This window comes from Petaurus breviceps, unplaced genomic scaffold, assembly GCF_028583685.1.
Source record: "Petaurus breviceps papuanus isolate PSGF00001 unplaced genomic scaffold, PetGlider_PUasm1.0 355, whole genome shotgun sequence".
NCBI lineage: Eukaryota > Metazoa > Chordata > Mammalia > Diprotodontia > Petauridae > Petaurus > Petaurus breviceps.
The window spans coordinates 2798079-2820708 of record NW_027186289.1 but is presented as its reverse complement, the minus strand read 5'-3'; the positions used below and the strand labels follow the sequence as shown (position 1 = coordinate 2820708).

General features: G+C 48.2%; 2 protein-coding genes across 2 annotated transcripts in view; one reads left to right on the top strand and one right to left on the bottom strand.

The window, feature by feature from the left end:
* LOC138168177 (KRAB domain-containing protein 4-like) overlaps positions 1–22630 on the bottom strand; it is a 367151-nt gene that overhangs the window by 117170 nt on the left and 227351 nt on the right. The gene's annotated exons all lie outside the window — the stretch shown is intronic.
* Positions 2309–22300, top strand: LOC138168151 (zinc finger protein 420-like). Its single transcript, XM_069097192.1, has 5 exons — positions 2309–2503; positions 9186–9274; positions 9848–9974; positions 12563–12658; positions 20594–22300. The coding sequence occupies exons 1-5, from the start codon at positions 2449–2451 to the stop codon at positions 22153–22155; spliced, it is 1929 nt and encodes a 642-aa protein (XP_068953293.1). The 5' UTR covers positions 2309–2448; the 3' UTR covers positions 22156–22300.

Sequence of the window (22630 nt, the reverse complement as noted above, 5' to 3'; positions counted from 1 at the left end):
CATAGTCGCCGTTGGTGCAGTGAATATCACCTTGGCATGAACAATTCAATGAGATGGAATTCATGGTCCAAAATTCCCCCCTCCCCTTCAATCATGGTGTACTGCGAATGCCCGTGCTCTGAGTACCTCCTAGGCTTTGTTCCCAGAAGTTCATCTCTACAGGGCTGGACAGCACCAGGGTTTGTCAAACAAAGTCTAGATACTTGTCTAAGAGACCTGAGTGATGGGACTCGTGATGCTGGCAGAGGGCCACCAGGAACAAAGGCACAGACTCATAGCTGCTTCAGCTTGGAAAGAACATGGCCAGCCCTGGGATGGATGTGATGCTCCCTTGGGACATTTCAGCCTCTCTAATAATGTTTCTCTTCAAAGTCCCTTCAGCAGCCACAAGTTGAGCTTGGCCTGATAGGAGTCTCAGAAGGAAGCCTGGGCAAAGCAGTGGCATCGGGCCTGTTGAGCTTTCTTTCAGAGCTGCATTGTTTCAGTCATGGCTTCCCAAGCCAGAAGTCATCCTCAGGTCTTCTCTTTCCTTCACTCCTCTCCAGGCTCTTCTAACTCCACAGACTTCTCTTTGCACCATGCCCCAAACTTGTTGATCCGCCATCTCCATCAGCCTTCTCAGCCTGGAAGGTCTGTCTCCCACTGTGGCCATGCCCCAATTGGTGAGTTGCTCCCAGAACAATCCATTTTAAGGAAAGGGCTCAGGCCAGGCATGTTCACTCTTCTTCCTCCCTCTTTGGGCTGCTTCCTCCACCATGCTCCAGCATGAATGCCTTCTCTCCACTCCATCCTCCCCCTCTCCTTACCTAGAGTCCAAGCTCTTTTCTCTGTTTTGTACATAAAATCCCTCACTATTGGACTGTAGCCCAGCCCTCCAGAGTGGTCACACATTATCTCCCCTCCTGCACTCTACATTCTAGCCAAACTGGTCTATTCCCCCTACGAAGAACATCCCTCCTGTGCCCTACCTTTGCATGAGCTGTCAGTCCTGATTAAATGCATCCCTCCCTCACCTCCCCTGCTTAGAACTCCAAGGTCCATCAAAGCCCAGATTCACTGTCATTTCCTGATATTTTTCCCCAAATGTTGGTGTTACCATCAGGACAGTAATTACGGATCTTGTATAGATTATATATATATTTAGTTGTGTTAGGGGCAGATAATTGAACTCCCCCTTCCCTCCCCAGCTAGGCTGACATAGTCACAGGATTTTGTCAGGTAGGACAAGGTATTGATGTGCTCCCTTTTACAAAGTAGGCTGGGCTAAAAAATTGAACACGAGTCTGGAGGCTCTGAAGTGGTGGAGCTGCAGACACTGGAGAGAATGCACAGAAATTCAGCTGCTGGCAGCAGAAGTGCAGAAAGGGGTAGATCCCTGAAAACAATCAGTGCTGACCAGGGAAGGTGGTACTCTCTGTGCTCTCCCAGCCTGGGCCATACAGATGCCTTATCTGGAACCCAGCAGGAGACACCAGGGTCAGGCAGAAGCTCCAAGCAGAAGCAGAGCAAGCCCCAGGAAGGTATTGGAGGAGCCTCATGAAGGATCTCTGGCATGGAAGGGGGAGCCTACTGCGGACTGGAGAGAGAGCACCCCCCCCTCAGCCAATCAGGAGCCGAGTGAAGCGCAGAGGCCTCTGGGAGCGCGGCTGAGCTGGGCTCCCTGGGGGGGCGGGAAAGTCAGGGGGGGGGGGAGAGGGATGGCGTTTGGAGGGGGGTCGGGGGAGACCCCGAAGGAGGCCGCTGCCCAGGTAGGGGGAAGCGGGAAGGAGGCTCTGCCTGCATGGGAGCGGAGGGGGCGGTGCGTGTCACCTATTGTGGGATGGGGGAGGCAGGAGGTGGGTGGTGGCCTGTGCGGGGCCTTCCCACTCTAAAACCCTGCTCAGCTCCCATTGTGGTCCGGCAACGGACCCGATCGCCCGCATCGTCCTTGCGGCGCTTCGCGCTCTTCTAAGGGGAGGAGCCCAAGGAATCCGACGCCCTCCCGGCCTCGAGGCTCCGCACGTGGTCGTCAGCTCCAGGTGGGAGCCCCACGTGCGGACTCCATTTCCCAGAATGCCTTCGCCGTGACGTCACCCTCACGGCAGCACCTTCTGTGGTCTCTACAGAGCCCCGGGGCAGTCTGGGAGTGTAGAAGTGCGCAGGCGCAACTTCCCAGGGGACTGGACGGTTCGTTCGGCCCTTTGTTCTTGGGCCCCCGGGTGAGTGCGGGTGGGGGAGGGAACTGCGGGGGGAATCAGTGCGCAGGCGCGGCCCAGGCTCCCAGAGGGGCTGCGGAGCCCCTCCTCCTCCTTATCCCCGAGGGGGGGCGCTGGAGGACGCTTGGGCCAGCCTTGGGTTAGCGAGCGTGGGAGTGTCCGTGCCAGCGTCTGCGCGTGTGCCAGAGGGAGGGGCTGGGGCCCGAGCCGGTGTGCCTGGGTGCCGAGGGGTGCGTGGTGGGGGAGGGGCCGGATGGTTGGCCTAGAATGTGACAGGAGGACTGGGGCTGGTGCGCGCACTTGTGCAGGTGTGTGCGCGGGCGGCGGGCTGGGAGGTCGGTGTGACGGCGTGTGCAAGTGTGGGGCGGGGCCGGCACCGGCGTGTCCGTGAATCTGCGCGGGGTGGGTGCGTGGGCGGGGAGGGCCGGGCTAGTGTGTGAAGTGTGCGGGACTGCGCGAGCGTGGGCCCCGCGGTTTGGCCGGGGCATTTCCCTGGGCTCCAGGCCGCCATGGGCCGTGGGGGAGGGGCAGGGCTGGCCTTTGAGGCCATGCGGCGCCCGGGGGGAGGGGGGACAGAGAGGCCTGTGGGGGAGGGGCACGGGCCGACGTCATCCGCACGCCTGGGGGCGGGGCTTTCCCATAGCTCCCCCTTTTCGGCCTGAGCATTTATTAAGTGCTTGCTGTGTGCAGGGCTCTGTGCCTGTGAATCCCCTCCCCTCCCTCCTCCTCCCCTTCTTTTTCTCCTCTTCCTCCTCCCCCTCTTTTCCTCTTCCTCCTCCCCCCCCTCCTCCTCCTCCTCAGAGCTGCTCAGAAACACCTTCATGCCCTTGCCACCACCACACTGGGTCCCCTTCAGTCTTCATGGACTCCTGGGTTTCTCTTTGACCATTTCTTCTTTCCCTCTGCCTCCTGAATGTTAGCCACATTCTTTGTCCTCAGTGTGACCTCCAAACCTGACCTTTCCCTACATTCCCTGTGTGGACCTCTTGACCAGGCATTACAAGTTCACATGAGCTCCTGGCCTCTTGCCAGTGCCCCGCCTACCATCCCGACCCCTATACCCCTATTCTCGTGCAGCAGAATGGCGCTGGAGGGTGTCCCAGAAGCGTAATGCCGGGCCTCTGTACATTTAGCTGCCAGTCTCAACTGGGCTGTCACTGAAACAAGGCGAGTTCTGATTCTTCCACTCTCCTGCGTTCTCCACGCCTTCTTAGCTGGACAACTCCTCGCATCCTTCTCAGAAGAATGAAATGGTGCCTCAGGCCTCCCTCTTCTCTCTCCCGTCATCTCAGAAGCCTTCTGCAAATATGTCCTCCCTTAGCCCTGTCCCCCAGGAAGAAGCAGCTTTCCCCCTTGCTCAGGCAGACCTCTCTAGGTGCACAAACAGTCCCATGTGTCCCATCTTCTCCGCAGACAGCCCCACCTTTCATCCCCTTTAGTCACTGTTCTTCAGTCCCTGTCCAGGGCTCCTCCTTCCCAGTAGATAACTTTGTACTGGACGCAGCCATTTTGTGTCTTCAAAAAAATACGCGGTGGATCTGTCCGTGTCCGAGCTAGGGACCACTGTATTCTCTCTCCTCCCTTTGGTAGCCAACGTCTTTGAGGAGGGCGTTGATGACAGTCTGTAGGTGCAGTTCTCTTCCTCTCGCTCTCTCCTTAGCTGCCAGCTGGCTTCAGCCCTCATCAGCCAGCAGCTCTCTGCCAACAGACCAGTGATCTTGTCATTGCCAAACTTAATGTTTGCTCAGTCCTCATTGTTCGTGCCCGCGTGGGAGCCTCTGATGATGCCACTCACCTCGTCTCTACCCTCTTCTCCACAGGATTGTGTGGCACTGCCCGCTTCTGGTCTTCCTCCTTCCCATGTGACCACACTTTCTTAGTGTCCTTTGCTGGAACTTCACATGGCTTAGCCAAGGCTCTGTCCTGGACTCTCTTCTGAAATCATAAAGAGGGATAAAGGCAGAGGGCCCAGGACAGAGCCCTGTAAGAGGCTCATGGTGGCATTGGCCCGGACCAAGACCCAGCTGAGAAGTGTCTGTCAGTGGAACAGTGCCCCAGAGGAACTATGATCGACAGTGTCAAAGCCTGCGCAAAGTTCAGGAAGGAAGGTGATTGCGAAAAGGCCACAGGATTTAGCAGATGGCAGATCACTGGTCCCTTTGGAGAGAGCGGTTTGGGTTGAATGGTGAGGTCAGAAGTCAGATTGTGACGAGGAGGGAAGAGCGGGTGGAGGCCCTTATGTGAGTCTTCTCAGGGGCATAGCCACAGGAGAGCCTGAGTTCAGTGCTTGGATAAAGTGAGGGGCTTTGGAGGATGAGGGAGACCTGCGACTCAGCCTGGAGCCTGAACCCTGTGCTGAGTGAGCTCCGTCCACAGCACTGGATGGTCCTTCCCCATTGCAGCTGCAGTCCTTCTCTTCTGGGATTTTCTCCTCTTTATTTTGCTGGTCTCAGGCCAACCTTCTGCTGCTGTGTTCTGGCCAGTTTACACGCACCATCTCACGGTCATTCTCCGTGAATGTCACTGGCCAAGCTGAGAAGTAGCTTTGTTCCTTGCAGTGTCATTTTCAATGCTGTGCCCAGTCTTTCTTCTTTTTATTCAGATCCAAAGATATTATGCCATTTCTTGTAGCTATATTAAAGATTCATGTTATCATTGACTGATGAAGGGGAGAAGAAACCTAGAAGCATCCATGGGAAGCAAGGAGTTGTCCAGCTCCCCTTGACCAGTGAGCCAAGGAGAACGGGCGAGTGAAGGTGCACGTGGCCTTGGACACAGTGGCTAGGAAGGCTGTGTCAGCACGTGGAGTGGGAAAGGGTGAAGGGAGGCTTGATGCCTAGAGAGCTGGCATTCCAGGAGGCACAGTAGAAGGACAGGGGAGTGGGGGAGAAGAGGTATGAGAGGACGGGGAATGAGGAGCCAAGCAATGGTAGGGAATATGGAGTGGAGTTGGGATCTCTTCTTTTTCTAATAGAAATCTATCAAGTGCTTCCTTGTTTCCAGCCTGGTCCTCAGGAGCACACAGATCCCCAGGGAGTACAAAACAAAACGAAAGCTTGTGCTCCTGGAGCTTACCTTCCAAAGGAGAATGTTGGGTTCATGTTTGAAACTGAGGTCAACTTAGGTATATGATCAAAGCAAAATCAGTTTACTAACAGGAATCTGTATAGCTCTTAACAACACAAGTCATTCTGGCCACCTCAGTAAAGCCACAAACCCCAGTGAGGAGGAGAGGACCCCCTTTATTGACAACAAGATAGAAAGGGTCTTGGTAGTCCTGGATCATTACTGAGACGTGGGTTGGCATTCAGGTGACACCAGTCACAGCCCTCCCTAATAATTAAGGGGTGTTCTTGTTTTAATATTGTCTCCATCGTTTTATGGGGCCCATCTGCATCCTGAGGCTTTTGGTAGCAGACTCCCTGGCACCTAGGAGGGAAATGAGATCCTACTTAATTGCACAAAGACAGGCATGGATGGGCCGTATGTCTTGTGGAAAATACCAGGTCAACCTGCAGGTCTTCAAGAATAGCAAACCAATGTCCTGGAATTTTCCCAGGAGCTAACGCTCTGACAGATGATAGTTTTTCCTCTTTTAATTGTGACAGTAAAACTAAACTCGGAAGGCTAAATTCCTGAGCTCAACTCACGGGCAGAGAAAAGTGGTTCAGGCAGATGCAGTCTCAATTATAAAAGTCAGTCTACCCTAAAATATAGTGTCAAATGCAATAGGAACGGAAGGGAATATTAATTCTGATCTTTTCAGCGGGCATGCGGGTCTGGAGATGGGACCCCAGGACATCGAATGACACCATCATCCAGGAATAGGAGGAGAGTTGACTTGCTCCTGATTATTGTAAGCTGAATTGGAGAAGGAATGGAAAGTTTGGAGGTGACAAATAAAGCCAAAACAATGAATGGTCTGGTCAGGTTGGGTGGAAGAAATCTCCTGAGAGTGGAAACATCAGCATGGGGCTGAGGCTTTCATGAGGAGCCAACACTAAGAGGGCTTCAAGAGTCTCAAGGAGCCAAGGGCATGGGCAGGGCTTTACCTCTACTGGCTGACCCCGAATGTGGTTTCCTGATCCCCTGCTTGACTGAAATTCCTCCCACATTGTTACGTGACCTCTCTTCACAAAATCTTCAAGGGCTCCATAGGTGCTGTTAGTCTGAAGTGACAAATCCACACTGTCTGATGCTACATACACCACATGACGTGAACTTTCCAGGTCCTTGGTAGTCACAGCACTGATTAGCCCAGGTAGATGTGTTGGGAGCTGGGATTCCTCAGCTAAAATGCACTGGGAGGCCTTTTGAACAGAGAAGGGAATATTACAAATGAATAATCAGGCAGGTGCCCAGTCATACAACAGCATGACACGTCTTCAGTAGGTGATGGTGTCTTCCAATTCCGCAGATGACGAGATAATCTCTCTTCTGAGCTGAGTGTGGACAGGGTCCATGGGGTCTTCTAGTCAGGCTTACAAAGAAGTTTTGGGTAAGATCAGATTAGGGCCCATAGAGAGCAAAAGCGAAAGGATGTGAATTTAGGGTTAGGGCTAGAAAGGCAGTAAACCAGTGTTTGCTAAGCTCGGCCTTGTTAGATGAATAACAGGACAGCGGGTCCTTTAATTTTCTTAAAATGATTGGGGGCAGGGAGATCCCGAAGGGGCCAATGAAGGGTACGCTGATACAAGAACGGCCAATATGGCATCAGATGGAGTCAGTTAAGTTGTGTCAGATTCACTCTTGACAGCCATCATCCACTCACTTTATGAAAGCCTCAGTCGTAACCATTAGGAATATGAGCACAAAAGCTGTCATTGGGCTTCCTAGAGGAGCAAAGAGATCAGGAGGCTGTGGCGTCAAGATGGGCAGAAAGCAGCAGGCACAGCATAAAGGTTGGGCTGGTTAAGGAGAGCAGGGCTTCTGGGTGAGAGCTAGAGAGCTGAATAGAGCAGGAAGGTGCCATCAAAGAAAGGCCCCTTCTTGTTCTTGGCCCTTTAACCTCTGACTTCCTGGCTCAGACCCACCTGAGACCTGCAAGCAGAGGATTTCTGGGAGATACTTATCTACTAAAAGGGCTGCTGCTTCCAGCCTAGGGGTCTGCCAGGAAGAGGCAGCCAAGGCAGAGCTTGCCTAGAAAGGTGGGCCATGTGGGAAGCAGAAGAGGCTGTAAGAGCCTCAATGGGCCGAGCCATTTCTGGGAGGGTCCAAGAGGCCCTCTCTGCCTATACCTGAGGCCCCAGGATCAGGCTTTTCCTCCATTCACACTCAGGGCCAGGAGCTCAGGCCCCTGCCTTCCTCTCTGCCCCTATTCCTGGCCTCCGCCAGCTGCAATGCCAGGGCTGTGGGGATGATCCCTCTTCTTCCTTGGCCTTGTCCTAGCCCACCAACTTCCATCACAGGGCCTGGATTCCACACAAGCTGTCACCCACCAGGCGGCTCATCCCTTAGGGCTCCTTCTCCCTCACCTGTCCCTTACTTCCCACTCTGCCTCCTTCCTGCCCTGGGATTCAGACCTTCTTCCCCTTCTGAGCAGAAAGACTTCCACAGTAAAACTTTGGCATTAGACTAACCCAAAGGAGTGGGCCCTAGAATTTGAGCTCCTGCCAGCCAATGGCCCTTGGGAAAATTGAGATTTGTATCATACCATTTGAACTAGAAATCCAGTTCTGATGGGCCTGGGTTTGTTTTAAACTAAATTAAAATCTCATGTATTCTCCTCTTAGGACAGTTGTGATGTTTCACCTTATGTAGGTGGGTCATACCTTCATGCAAAATATACTCAAAACTTTGCATAAAGTCTCGCCATCCTGGGAATGAAGTTGCAGCACATAATTAACAAAGTAGTTTATGAAAATGATAACATTTGACCTAGAATATCCTGCCTTGCAGTTACACATCTGAGCCAACCCATTCTCAAGAGTCCCCATCCGTGCCAGATCTTGGAATGGCTCCAGTCCCCATGGTCTGGGGATACTTGCTGATTCAACGAAGATTTCTTAAGTACTGGTTATGGGCCAGGCTCTCTGCTGAGAGCTGGGGAGCAGCCCCTGCCCTCAAGGAGCTCACTTTCCAACACTTCTGAGAGCTGGGTTCACTTTTCTGATGTGGAATGATAGCAGTAGGACCTGTGTGACCACGTAATTGTTAGGAGCAGATGAGATATTTGTGAAGCTGCTGTGTCTGATCTCATTCCAGCAGGGATCCCAAGCCCCTTCTGCCTCTTGGGGTTTTCCAGATGGACCGCGGCAGGGAGGGGTGACAGCAGGGAAGGAATTAATGAGGGTGGGAAAGAGTCTCCACCTTCAAACAAAGGAGCATGCCTCTGTATTTTTCTGCTTGAGTGACCAGGTCCACTGGTGGCTTGTTTGCTTTCAATAAACTTTGTAGTTTGAGGGAATGAACTGGAGGCTTTGTAAAGTGGCCTGACTAGTGTGTATTTCCTGGGATTTGCCTTTATTCCTCTGTCTTGAGGAATCAAGGGCATTTAGGATACTCCAGCCTCCCGTTCCTTTTGTGAGGTCAAGAAGCATGAAGTCCTTGGAGTCTAGCCTGAAGAGGGCAGCCTCTTTAAGAAGTCAGTAATGGGATGTCTGTTCACTGAGTGAGCATTGCCTCAAAGTGAGAACCTGAAAAGGGCCAGGGTCTCCCACTGCATTCTGGGCCATCTCCAGTCATCCTGATGAATATCTGGCCACTGTGCCAGATGGCTCTGGAGGAGAAAGTGAGGCTGGTGACCTGGCACAGCCTCCCTCACTCAAATCAAAGTCAACTTCAAGTCATGTCATTTCCCTGATGTCCTGGTCATCCTAGCCTGAAACTACCTGCTGACCTCTTTTGGCTCGAGTCTGTTCCCTGAGCGCAGGGCCAGGGATTTGGCCACTCCTTTTGAAACTTCACCCTCTATAAATCCCTGTGGGCCAGTCTCCTGCCTAGGAAGAGAAGGGAGTCTCCTGCCCCTCAGTGATCCTTCTTCCTTCCCAGCGCAGCCTGCAGAGGATAAAGGCCTGGCCCAAGCTGGGAGCCTGGAGACAGAGGGAATGGCCTCGGGGACCCAGAGACCTCCGCCCCAGGTGAGTGCAGCCCATGCCCAGAACACACCAGCATTAGCCACTGTGGCCACTCAGTTCAGTCCAGATTGTGATGATTATTTTTTAAGAATCCTCATCAGCCTTCTGGGAAACTGGCCAGACAGTTGTTTTCTGTTCTCCATGATGACTGATGTCCCCCATCCCCTAGGACACACAATACTTTCGAGCTTCTCACAAACTCCCCACGGAGCTTTCTTCACATTTCCTTTATGACTCTTCTGATCCCAGCACTCAGCACCAGGAGGAATTTCACAGCACCTTCTCTCCTTCACACTCTCATACCTTCTTTCCCATTCCATAGAAGCATGTCATAGTAAGACATTTCTCCAGCTTTTCTCATTCCAACATGATTCAAACTTCAAACATGCAATGCTTTTCTCCACATGCCACTGGGCTCTAAATGACTGGTTTCCAGGGTTGGCTCAGACACAGTGACAGAAGTTTTGGGCAGATTTCTTCTGGGCTCTGCTTTTCTTCTCTTAGTTCAGGGGGGTTGGACTAGATGACTTCTGGAATCTCTTTTAGCTCTAAATCATGTGACTTTGGATGGTTTAGGAGTCAGTGACATTCAAGGATGTGGCTGTGAACTTCACCCAGGAGGAGTGGGGCCTCTTGGACCATTCTCAGAAGGAGCTGTACAAGGAGGTCATGCTGGAGAATGCCCAGAACCTGCTGTCCCTGGGTAAGGACCATTTCCTCTGGTAACTCAATCTACCATCAAAGGAATGGCTTCATTTCCTCCCTAGTGTGCAGGGTTTGAGCATTTATCTATTATAGGACGCAGAAGTGCTGGCTTCTCCATGGGGGCCTCTTGCTCCCTGGTTTTCCTGTGAACCGTCTTTGTCAAATTCTGAAGATAAATGACCAGTCACAGAGGTTATTGGCAAAAAGCCTTTATTCTGTTAGAAGAAGGACACTAGATGTGTGGGCCAGGGTCTCCTCCTGGCAGTGAGGCTAAGCCTTGATATATATGTAGTTGTGCCTAGACAAAGAATTGGATAGTGAGACCTCATAGCAGTGGTGAGGCAAGGCTGCCCAGTGACAAAAGGTCCATTCATAGCAGGGCTTCATGTCTGGGCCTGCTGGTGCTTTCCTGAGCCCAGGGTTCATCAGTCCTGTGATTTAGCTGCAGCAGAGTTCATCTAGATGGGGAGTACAAAGGACTGTTGTTATGCTAAGCTTGCTTGCTGGGTCTTAGCTCTGGAAAACAGGGTGTCTCCTAATAGTAAAAAGAGATGAGTGAAAAGAGGGGTGGTCTTAGGAGGGGACCCTGACAGCTCTTACACCATAGGAAGCTGGGCCCTTACTTTGTCTTTTTTTTTTTCTGGAGGGCAGTTGGGGTTAAGTGACTTGCCCAAGGTCACACAGCTAGTAAGTGTTAAGTGTCTGAAGCTGGATTTGAACTCAGGTCCTCCCGACTTCAGGGCCAGTGCTCTATTCACTGCGCCACCTAGCCACCATGGGTGCTTACTTTGTCACTCCTGAAATTGTCTTTTTCCTGTTTACATAGCATCAGGTCACAGAATCTAGACATGGAGTTAATCTCCAAGGTTCTGTCCAGTCTGTCCTCTACTGGACATGATTTTTGTCTATGGAAGCTCTGAAAACCTCTCATGCAGCTTTTCCTAGATGCTGGTCAGTGAAGGGAACCCTCTGCCTGTCAAGGCAGCCCCTTCCTCTTTGGGATGGGTCTATTCTAGATCCATCTTCTCGTTAGCAGGCATCAGTCAGTATCTCCTTGCTCCTAATCCTGCCTGGGACAGCAAGTGTCCCCGTATTCTTCCTTCATAGTTCCCTCAAATCCCAGCCCAGATGGGGAGAAAGGAAGGGAAGGGGATCAGCATTCACACACACCTCTTCTGTGGCCCAGACTGGGCAGAGTGCCTTATAATTAGTATCGTTTGATCCTCACAAGAGCCCTGTGAGTTTGGGACTATGATTATCCCATTTCTTAGTTGAGAGAACTGAGGCAGACAGAGATCACATGACCTCCCAGGGGCACATGGCTGCCATGGGTCTGAGGTTGGTTTGGACCCTTCTTTTTGTCTCCAGGTTCAGATCTCTTGTGCTTGTGGTTGTGGCTTGTCCTTCATTCACAAAGAGGACCATGGCATCATGACTTGTATTGAGCAGGATTGGAGGGAGGGAGGCAGGGCTGTGCAAGGCCACCGGCCTCACTTTCTCCTCCAGAGCCATCTGGGTCCAATGGCCAGATAGAGATTAGGACAACTGGAGACGGCCCAGGATGCAGCAAGAGACCTTGGCCCTTGTAAGCTAAGGTCTTTCTGAGTTCTTACTTAGAGTTCTTACTCAGTGATTAGGCCTGTTGAAGAAGGGAGTCAAGGGATGGCCCATTAATTAAAAAGAGTGAATGTAAAAGCTGAATTGTTTCTCTTTGGCTAGCAAACCAGGCAGTCTTCCCCTCCCAGACTGATTTTTCCTTTTTTTTTTTTTTTAATGAACTGAATGGATATTGCCTCACTCAAAGTTAGAACTCTAGAAAGACCTCAGCTTAAAAAGGCCAAGGTGTCCCCCTTCATGCTGGGCCATCTCCAGTCGTCCTGATGAATGTCTGGCCACTGGACCCAGGTGGCTCTGGAGGAGAAAGTGAGGTCAGTGACCTTGCACAGCCCTGCCAAACTCAAGTCCAATTCAGTGTAAGTCATGTCATCATCTCCCTAATGCCAGGGTCCTCTTCAAGAACAAAGGACAGGCCCCAGCCTGTGAGTAGTCCAAGCTGCCTGAGTGGGAACCCAGCTGGCCAGTTCCAGTCAGGCAGCTCAGCTCATTCTCTTCTCTCCCAACATGGGCTACCTTCCCATTATTTCAGGGTGTTCTGCCCAAAGGAAGTAGATTTGGGTGGCCAAAACCACCTCATTGTCTTGGGGTTTATGGGCTGGGTTTCTTTCTCAAAGACCGAGTCTTAAACCCAGTTCACTTTGGATCTCATCGATTGGACAACAGGTTCCTGCCCAAGCACCACTCAGGCCTCTTACCACGGCAGTATCTGTTTCCAGATAGTGGAAGCTGTGGACTTGCTCATTCTTCTGTGAAAGAGGTGAATAAAGGTGGAACTTTCTGATTCCACATGGGTGCCCTGATCTCTGCCCCCTCCTAAGATCTCAGCACTCAGGACCAGGGAAACCATTCTTGAGGCGTTCTGGGAGCCATCCTGTGGTTGCATCCTTGTTTGCATATCCCCTTTCCAGTAAGAACACTAAATTGTATATTTCTCTCTGTCCTTTCTCTTTATTTATTCTGTATTCCCAGGGCTTCCAGTTCCAAGAGAAGATCTCATTTCCCCTTTTCATCAAGGGGAAGTACCATGGACACTAGAGCCAAAAGGCCCAAGGAGCTCCTGGCCAGGTGAGTGAGATGAAAGCAGGTGTCTGAGGGCTGTTATCCCAAGAGGCATCACTGTGTTGTGACAGGGAGTGCTGGCCTTGGGGGCAGGCAGAATTGAGTTGGAATTTGGTTTTAGACACATTTCAGCAGTGGGATCTTGGGCAAGTAACTGAACCTCTGAGCCCCAGTTTCCTCATCTATAATAAAGGAGAAGGGGCTCAGACTCCTTGACCTTTCCATTACCTTCCAGTGATAAGTCTGTGATCCTCTAAGAAGTCATTGTGTGGAGCTTTGGGGCATAGAACTCTCCTGAAAGCATCCGAGAAGGGCTGAGGATATCCAATCCAATATACACTCTTTCCTAGGCTTTATTCTTTAGTCAGTAAGAATTAACTAAGCACCTGCTGTGTTCCAGAGCCTGTGTTAAGCACCAAAGAAAGACAGGGCACAAGCCCTGCTCTCAAGGACTTCCCAGTCTAGTGGCAAGACAAAATGCAAACAACTCTGTAGAAACCCACTATAACCAGGATAAACTGGAGCTAATCAGGAGAGGGAAGGCACTGAGGCTGAGGAGGACTGGAGAAGACTTACTGTAGAATGAGGGGTTTTAGGTGGGACGTCAGGGAAGCCAGAGCCAGCATGAGGGGCAGCCAGAGAAAACATGGAGCTTGGAGATGGAGTGTCCTGGTCCAGGAAGAAAGAGGGGGCCTGAGCCACATTGTGCATGTGGAGGGACAGTAAGGTGAAGGAAGACTGGGGAGGAGTGTGGGGGGCTGATGATGGAGGGCTTGAACAGCCAGGCAGAGGATTCTGTATTTGATCCTGGGAATAGGGAGCCAAGGGAGTTTATGGAGTAGTCAGTGACATGATGAGAAGAGCATTTGGGGAAGAATTATGGGGGAGAGAACTGATGCAGGGAAACCGACCAAGGGATGTTGCAGTAATACCTCAGGTGTGAGGTGACTGGGGACTGGGAGGAAAGGGGATGTGTGGGAGAGATGGTACAGAGGCAGAATCAGCACGACTTTCCACCATGTTGAATGTGGGTGGATGTGAGTGTGAGAGGTGATGGTGAGTGGGTGACGCCTAGGTTAGGAGCCTGGCCGATTGGAGGGCGGTGCCTGGGAAAGCGATCAGAAAGTAAGAAGACAGGAGGGTCTGGGCAAAGATGAGTTTAGTTTTGGACCTTGTAGGAGGGGAACCAGGACCAAGAACTGTCACCCAAATCTGAAGAGACGGCTCAAGGAACAGGGCGCAACTGACCATTTCAGAGGCTGCGGAGAGGTCGAGAAGGATGGGGATCGGGAAAAGCCCAGTGGCTTTAGCAGGGAGGAGACAATCGGTAACTCTTCAGAGAGCAGTTTCAGTTGAGCCAATGACGTTAATACGTGGAAGGCCAAAGGACTGTGAAGCACTAAATGTAGATGGTCCCTTCTAGGTATTTAGCCATGAAAGGAAGAGAGGATGAAGGTCAAAATTTAATGGGGATGAATGGGCCACATGAGGCATTTTTCAGGGTTGGGGACACATCATTTTATTCCTTCCAAGAAAGCAAGAAGCAGAAGGGGAGAGTGAACATTTGTTTTGTTTGTTTGTTTGTTTTAAGCAATTGGAGTTAAGTAACTTGCTCAAGGTTACACAGCCAGTTATTTCTGGGTGTGGTGCTAAGTACCTGAGCCCAGATTTGATTCCCAGGTCATCCCGACGCTGAGGCTGGTGCTGTTACTCGCTGAGCCACCTAGCCGCCCCTGAGATTGAACATTTGTGACAAAATTGGGATGGTACAGGAGAAAATATGCTGGCTGGAAGGTGAGATAGGCGAGGATCATTTATGCATGTAGTGGGGTTTGTCTTGGCAGCCATAATGACCACCTCTTCATGGGAGACCAGGACAGTGGAGGAAAAAGAAAACATCTGATTTATTCAAGATGAGGAGGAGATAAGAAAGGGACAATTTATTTTTTAGTAAAATATGAGGCCGAGTGTTCAGCTGAGAATATTGGGGGAAGTAAACCAAATGAGAGAATTGGGGAAGAATAGAAAGATTTGGAAAAGCTACGACTGATAGTAGGAAAAGGAAACAGGGAGGTGTCAAAGGCTGCCTTGGCCCAGTGAGGGCCCAGCCGAGGTCATGGAACCTGAATTTGGAGTGGACAGCCCAGGGTCATGATTTTTTCTGTCTCTACGCAACAACTTGTGGGTAGCAATGGAAACCATTGCTTTACTAGAAGTAAAGTGCCTTACTAGAAGCAGTAGTAAAAGGCCAAGGCTTGCACAATCCATCAACCCAAGGTTCCTTTCCTGATCTCTATGGCTCCATCTTTGTCTCTGTTCTCAGAAAATAAGCAGCAAGATATGGAGGCGGCCACTCTCAGGTTAGGGGGTTGGGAAGTAGAGACTCCCACAGAACCAGAACTTCCGGGACCTTAGAAGGCTTTGTGATTTGTATTTGGTCTGGGCAGGACTCATCAGGTTTAGAGCCAGAAAAAGGTAACTTCTTGTAGGTGACAAGGGATAAGAAAGAGACACAAATGGAGTTGAGGCCAAAACCTACATTTGAAGGTGAGGAGAAAAACTGGAATCCAGGGAATGCGGTAGTGCTTGTGGCCTGGGCCCAGTCAGTCAGTCCATATAGATAGAATATATAATGCCTGCTGTGTTCTAGGCAGTGTAGAAGCCTGGGGATACAACAGAAGGTAAAGGGCAGCCCCTGCTGTCCAGAAGTCACCATCTGTATACAGACATGGAGATGGTTTGAGAAGAAGCTACTGGTCACAGGCCTCAGCTGAGCCAGGCAAAGGGGAGTGTTGGAGTATGGAAATATATCAAGTTCAACAGGGAAACAAGTGACTAGAAGCAGAGAGAAGAAAAGCAGCTTAAGGAGGGTAGAGTTGGTGAGGAAATAGTCAAAATCACAAGAATCAGGATAATCATGACATTTATATAGGGCCTGGTAAGTGTGGGCCAGAACGTTAAATGTAAAGCAGAATTCACTTAGAATTCCAAGCAAGATCAATCCATTCATTAGGGAGTCTCAGAGTCCCTAACTGATTGGTCCAAGGTCTTCCTCATGATCAGGAATTCCTGCTGCTTGAGGGTGACCAGTGTTTATACAAATTGAGAACACACTAAGAATAGAAGAAGGAAATACAATTTCATGCTTGGTAAAGCCAAGAAGCAGGGAGGATTCTGATTGGTTGAGGAGCACATCCATCAGTCATAACCACTTTTATCAACAGAACTTCCACAGGTCATCAATTCCGGGTCATTTCAGCTGGGGTTTTCCAGAGGTCACAAGAACCTTCCCACAACATCTCAGGCCCTTCCACAAGTCCTAAGCCCCTAATGTTTGACCAACAGTATCCTAGGGTCCAGGGAAGTTGAGGTTTTGAAGCAAAGGTCGCTGGGGAGTAGATGGCATCGATTCAGAGTGGCAAGGGGGTATTGCACCAATAAAAGAGCCTCACAGCACGTTATAGAGTGGAGTGGACGATAGGGGGCTCGCACAGCAATTCTATTGTCACTGCATTTTTAACTGACAGTGTGAATCTAGCCCATAAATATCAGTTCTGTGCTCATCATTCTGTGCGGGTTAATCACTGGTGTCCCTCATCCCAGAAGCATTACCATCCAGAGCTAGCTTCAGCTTACTCCTGTTCTGCTTAACTCACTAACGCAATCACGGATGCCCATCAGATCACAAGAGACCGAATGAATACTGATTAATTTGAGTAGGGGTAGCAAACATGATTGTCACATAAGTGCCAAGCACTTCCCAATATCCTCACTATAACTCTGGGAGGTGGGTGCGATCATAATCTCTCTTTCATGCATAAGGAAACTCAGGCAAAAAGCAGTACTATGTGACACACAGGTAGAAAGTGTCTAAGTCTGGATCTGAATTCACCTTCTTGGCTTCAGACATGGTGCTCTGTCCATTGTGCCACCTGGCTGCGTCATGAGAGAGAGTGATAAAAGGATAACATACTTTTAAGATGGTGTCCCAGCCAGCCATCAGGGATGGGAATGGGGGAAGACAAGGTGGAGTGAGGAGTGATGATCAGCCCATTTCAATCCCTTTCCCTTCCCTGATCTACTTTTTCCCCCCTTTTTGGAGGGGGGAAGGGCAGGGCTGTTGGGGTTAAGTGACTTGCCCAAGGTCACATGGCTATTAAGTGTTAAGTGTCTGAGGCCACATTTCAACTCAGGTCCTCCTGACTCCAAGGCTGGTGCTCCATTCACTGCAACATCTAGCTGCCCTCCCCCCCACCTACTTTTTTTTTTTAAAGGATTGAGACAGAAGTGAACACAAATGATTAGAGGTATCAGGTAAAAAGCATAATTAGCTGTCATAACAAATTGTGCTTGGGATGAATCCAGCCATAAAAGCAGAGGAGAGGAGAATGCACTAGAAAGGAGAAACAGATCACTTTTTGTGTCTAAGAAAGAGCCTTGACACCAGGCTTCACAAAGGAGGTCATTCTGTATCACCATTTGGAGTTGCGCCCTTGCCTCACTACCCTGCCTGCTCTTTGACCCAGTGATAACCACTAGACCTATGAACTAAAGAGATCACAGCAAGAGGAAAAGACCCAACACAAAGCAAGAGCTGCTGTTTTTTGTTGTGGCAGATAGCTGGAAACAGATGTTGCCTGTGTGTTGGGTAAGGATATGATGAAAGCTTATTGAGCCATAAGAAATGATGAAAGGCACAGTGTCAGAGAAGCCTGGGAAGAGTTGTCTGAACTGATGTAGGGAGAAGTGAGCAGAATCAGAAGCATTTATACTGAAACCACACGGGTCAGGGTCACAAACAGCTGTGACTCCAGAGCACTAGTTCCCCAAATCTTTTGTTCTTAGAACTTGTTTCAAGAACACAAAGTGTCTTTTAAAGCTCCCCCAACCACTACGGTCATTTATTCAGCTCATTATATTTTAAATTTATACATCAAGTACTTACTATAATGACTTGGATGAGTTTTACCCACAGAGATCCAAGTTAATGCTTCAGTCCCCTGTGTAATTATAAAATATAAAATTTTATTTTATTTTAAATTACAGAAATTTACTGTGGGGGTTTCTGTAAGAGTTTTTTTTTAATACCATAAGACCTTATGCTTCCTATTACCTGCAAGATTTCAATGTCAATTTATTTTATAGATTTTTAAAATAGAAATATCATTTTAATCAAATAACTTACAACTTGGAAAATGTTGAACATAATATATTATGTGAAAATAATTTCAAAGTTGAACTTTTTTTCTCAACAAAAGTTTGCACTATTTGGTTCAACATCTGACAAACCCAATCTTCAATTTGGTTCTGCATCAAGTTGATTTAATAGTAATAATAACAACAAAAAAGACAATTACAACTACTATGTCTATAGTAATTGATGAGTGCCAATTACTGTGCCAGGTGCTTTGCAGAGATTACCTCTCTTGATTCTCACAACAGTTCTGCAAGGTGGATACTGTTTTCATCTCCATTTTATAATTGAAGAAACAGAGGCAGGAGTCTGAGGCATGATTTGAACCTGGCTTTTCCAGATTGCTAGGCCCACCTTTGTATCCACTGTGTTACCAGATGTGCAGGAAGGTCTTGCTTTCCATAAATGCCTCCATGGGGCAGCACCAGGGGTCCTGTGCTGCAGGTACTGGGATTGCTCTAGCTGTTGGGTCCCATGCACTGAAGCCTCTCCATCTGCAGGAATCACAGAGCCATGAAGGCGGAAGGTGGTAAAGGGGAAGGCTGTCGACTAGTCTGCTTACAGAACACAAGAACTGGCTGAATTTGGATTTCTAACCAGAATATAATGAAAATTCTCCCTCATATATGAAGTGGAAAATGCCTGGAGAATTTTACAGGCTCTCTTGTTGAGAGATGGAAATTCGCTTTTAGGCACCCAAACCAATTAACAAAATGAAGCACTAGTTCCATAAAAATCGTATTTTTCTATTGGCTAATGACAAGTAGCGGATTAAGTGATAGATGTAGTTGCAGTTGAATTACATATATTGCTTTGAAGGTTTTTTTAAAACAATTTTATACATACATATGTACATCTATAGATATATGCACGCATGTATATACGCATAGATATAGATAATGACCTTTGTAAGCAGAAAACTTTTCAGACCCAACTTTCTTCTTTCCGCCACCGGCACACTGGCCACATTCTCACAGAAACAATGGAAGGCTTGGTCTGGGTCGCCAACCAGTTCCTTTGAAAAATTGCCGGGTACAAGAACACCAGCGTGAGCAGAAGATAAATTCAAACCAGAAGGCAGCCTTCACACTGCAGCGAGAGGCAGGGAAGGCCTGTTTCTGTGGAAAGTGTGGGATGGTCCAGGACGCTTCAAGATGATGTGGAATGTGTGTGCCTGGTGATGGCGTTTTTCAAGGAGCCTGCCTTCTGCCTGGAAGAACACAAACATTTGTAATTTCTTCGAGGGGTGATTTACAGTGCTGATGAGATGAGATTACAAGGCAGCTGCTCTGGAGCCATGTACAAAAAGCAGAGGCGTGCATGTGCACCCCTTTGACCAGAGACCTGGGCTTGGGTGTCAGACTTCTTGGGCAATGGGGAAACAGTTTAAGGAGAGGTTGAGAAAGCAAAACCTATGGGTTGCAGCTACTTAGAGTGGTCAATGACTGATGTAATCCTTTCATGAACACCCAAGTCATTTTATACCCAGTTGTGGTGATTTGGAATCACTGCACAGAGACCCCTACTTTTCCTCCAAGTACACGTGCTGGTTGTCCCAGGGGAAGAATATATTGGTCACAAAACTGGGCGATTTTTTTTTTTGCTTTTTGGAGGGCAGTTGGGGTTAAGTGACTTGCACAAGGTCATATGGCTAGTAAGTGTTAAGTGTCTGAGGCTGGATTTGAACTTGGGTCCTCCTGACTCCAGGGCCAGTGCTCTATTCACTGCACCACCTAGCTGCCCCAGGGCAATTCTTTACTGCATAAATTGCCATTAAAGAGCTTTTTAGCTAAAATCCTCTAGACATCATTGTGAACCTCTAAAGATCTCAGGAACCACTAAATAGGACATGGTGTTAGAGGACCAACAGTGAATCATGCTATTAGCTTTCTGACATAATGAACTTGATACAGGATGGGACAATATAAATGGATAATGGCATCCCCCAAAAAGTAATGAGCCAGAACAGAATCTGTTATGCCTGAAGGGAATAAAGAAATCAGGGTTGGCAGTCATTTATAAATGGTCTCAGACATGGCAACAGAGAAAATAAGATTCAAACATGACCAGGGACATTATATCAGGCATCAAGATATGGTAAAAAGTGACGTGATGTGAATATTTCATGTGTGTACAGCAGGTAACATAATATCTTTGGATCTGAATAGAAAAGAAGAAAAGTTGGATGTAACACTGAAAATTGGGACATAACACTTAGGAAGAACATGCCTGTTTCTGAGCTTAGTATATGGAATGTACCAAGAATGGCCATGTGATGGGGCATCCAGAGTGATGAGCACAGAGGAGCAGTACAAGGACCTGACACTGCCAGAATGATAAGTACAGTCCACAAGAGGCATTTGAAGAAAAGATAGAGAGTGCAGAGGGAAGTGCGGAAAGACTGTTTAATACTGTCCCACAGCACACACTCAATCACAGGGCTTGAATTCTAGTCTTATCTGCAAGGTTGTTCATCAGGTCACTCAGCCACTATGAGCTCATGGCCAGAGTTGGGACGGGTATGAAAATGATGGGCCTGTGTGTGAATCAGGTTTGTTGTGAGGATCCAGTGTTGGATTAAAGCTCTTTCTAGAACAAACCATCTGGTCAATGGGACCACATGGGGTTAAGTTTGAAACTTCTTTCTGACTGAGGAAATAAAATGTAAAGTTTATTTTCTGCCTTCAGAGGAGAGAATATATTTATGTGCTTGTGTCTTTTTGTGTATTTGTGGTTGTTTTCTTCAGGTGCAGAGACCAGGTTTGGAGTGGATGAAATTACTACACAGCTGAGCATTTTTGTGGAAGAATGTGGCCAGCAAAGATTCATGGGGGATAATCCCCGTAATTTCAATTGGAGAGAAATTGAAGAGAAGTTTTATAAATGTAATGAATGTGGGAAGGCTTTCTGCTACAGATCTCTCCTCATTTGCCATCAGAGTATCCACACTGGAGAGAAATCTTATGAATGTAAAGTGTGTGAAAAGGGTTCAGATAGAGCTTTACATCAGAGAATCCACCTTAGGGAGAAATCTTATGAATGTGATCAATGTGGAAAGGCTTTCAGATACAGCTCCAGTCTTGCTAAACATCGGAGATTCCACAATGGAGAGAAACCTCATGAATGTGATCAGTGTGGAAAGACTTTCCGAAAGAACTCCCATCTCGCTTCCCATCAGAGAATCCACACTGGAAAGAAACCTCTTGAATGTAATCAATGTGGAAATACTTCAGATGCAGCTTCAGATAAAGCTCTACATCGGAGAATCCACAATGGGGAGAAAACCTATGAATGTAATCAATGTGGAAAGGCTTTCACACAGAGAGCCAATCTTGTATTACATCAGAGAATCCACACTGGAGAGAAACCTTATGAATGTAATCAATGTGGAAAAGCTTTCACAAAGAGCTCAAATCTTGGTGTACATCAGAGAATGCACACTGGAGAGAAACCTTATGAGTGTAATCAATGTGGGAAAGCTTTCAGATATAGCTCCAGTCTTACTGAGCATGAGAAAATCCACACTGGAGAGAAACCTTATGAATGTAATCAGTGTGGAAAGGCTTTCACACGAAACTCCCGTCTTGTTTTACATCGGAGAATCCACACTGGGGAGAAACTTTTTGAATGTAATCAATGTGGAAAGGCTTTTACACAGAGCTCCAGTCTTACAGTACATCGGAGAATCCACACTGGAGAGAAACCTTTTGAATGTAGTCAGTGTGGAAAGGCTTTCAGAGAGAGCTCTCATCTTGGTGCCCATCAGAGAATCCATACTGGAGAGAAACCTTATGAATGTAATCAGTGTGGAAAGGCTTTCACAGAAAGCTCTCATCTTAGTGCCCATCAGAGAATCCACACTGGAGCAAAACCTTATGAATGTAATCAATGTGGAAAGGCTTTCACAAAGAGCTCTAGTCTTACTGTACATCAGAGAATGCACACTGGGAAAAAACCTTTTGAATGTAATCAGTGTGGAAAGGCTTTCACACGGAAATCTCGTCTTGCTGCACATCAGAGAATTCACAGTGAGGAGAAACTTTTTGAATGTAATCAGTGTGGAAAGACTTTTACACAGAGTTCCAGTCTCACTGTACATCAGACAATCCACACTGGAGAGAAACCTTATCAGTGTAACCAGTGTGGAAAAGCTTTTACACGACGGGGCAATCTTGCTGCACATCAGAAAATCCACACTGGAGAGAAACCTTTTGAATGTATGCAGTGTGGAAAGACTTTCAGAATCCGCTCTAGTCTTGCTAAACATCAGAGAACCCACACTGGCGAAAAACCTCATGAAGGTAATTAATGTGGAAAGGCTTTTGAAAAGAGCTCCAGGCTTGCTGCACATCAGAGAATCCACACTGGAGAGAAACTTCATGAGTGTCATGAATATGGCAGAGCTTGTAGTAACTACTCAATTTATTTAACAGAAATTAAATTTAACATTTAATACACAATGGCAAGAAATCTTAAGAATGTAATCAGTGTGGAAAGGCTTTCAAGAAGGAGCTCCAATCTTGGTGCCCATCAGAGAATCCACACTGAACAGAAACCTTATGAATGTAATCAGTGTGGAAAGGCTGTCACATGGAAGGGCAGTCTCCTTGTGCATCAGAGAATCCACACTGGAGAGAAACCTTTTGAATATAATTAGTGTGGGAAGACTTTTAGAATTAGTCTTGCTAAACATCAGAGAATTCACCTTCAGGAGAAATTTTATTAGTATGTTCATAGTGAGAAGGGTTTAACAAAGAGTCCTGGTCTTGCTCCATCGAAGAATC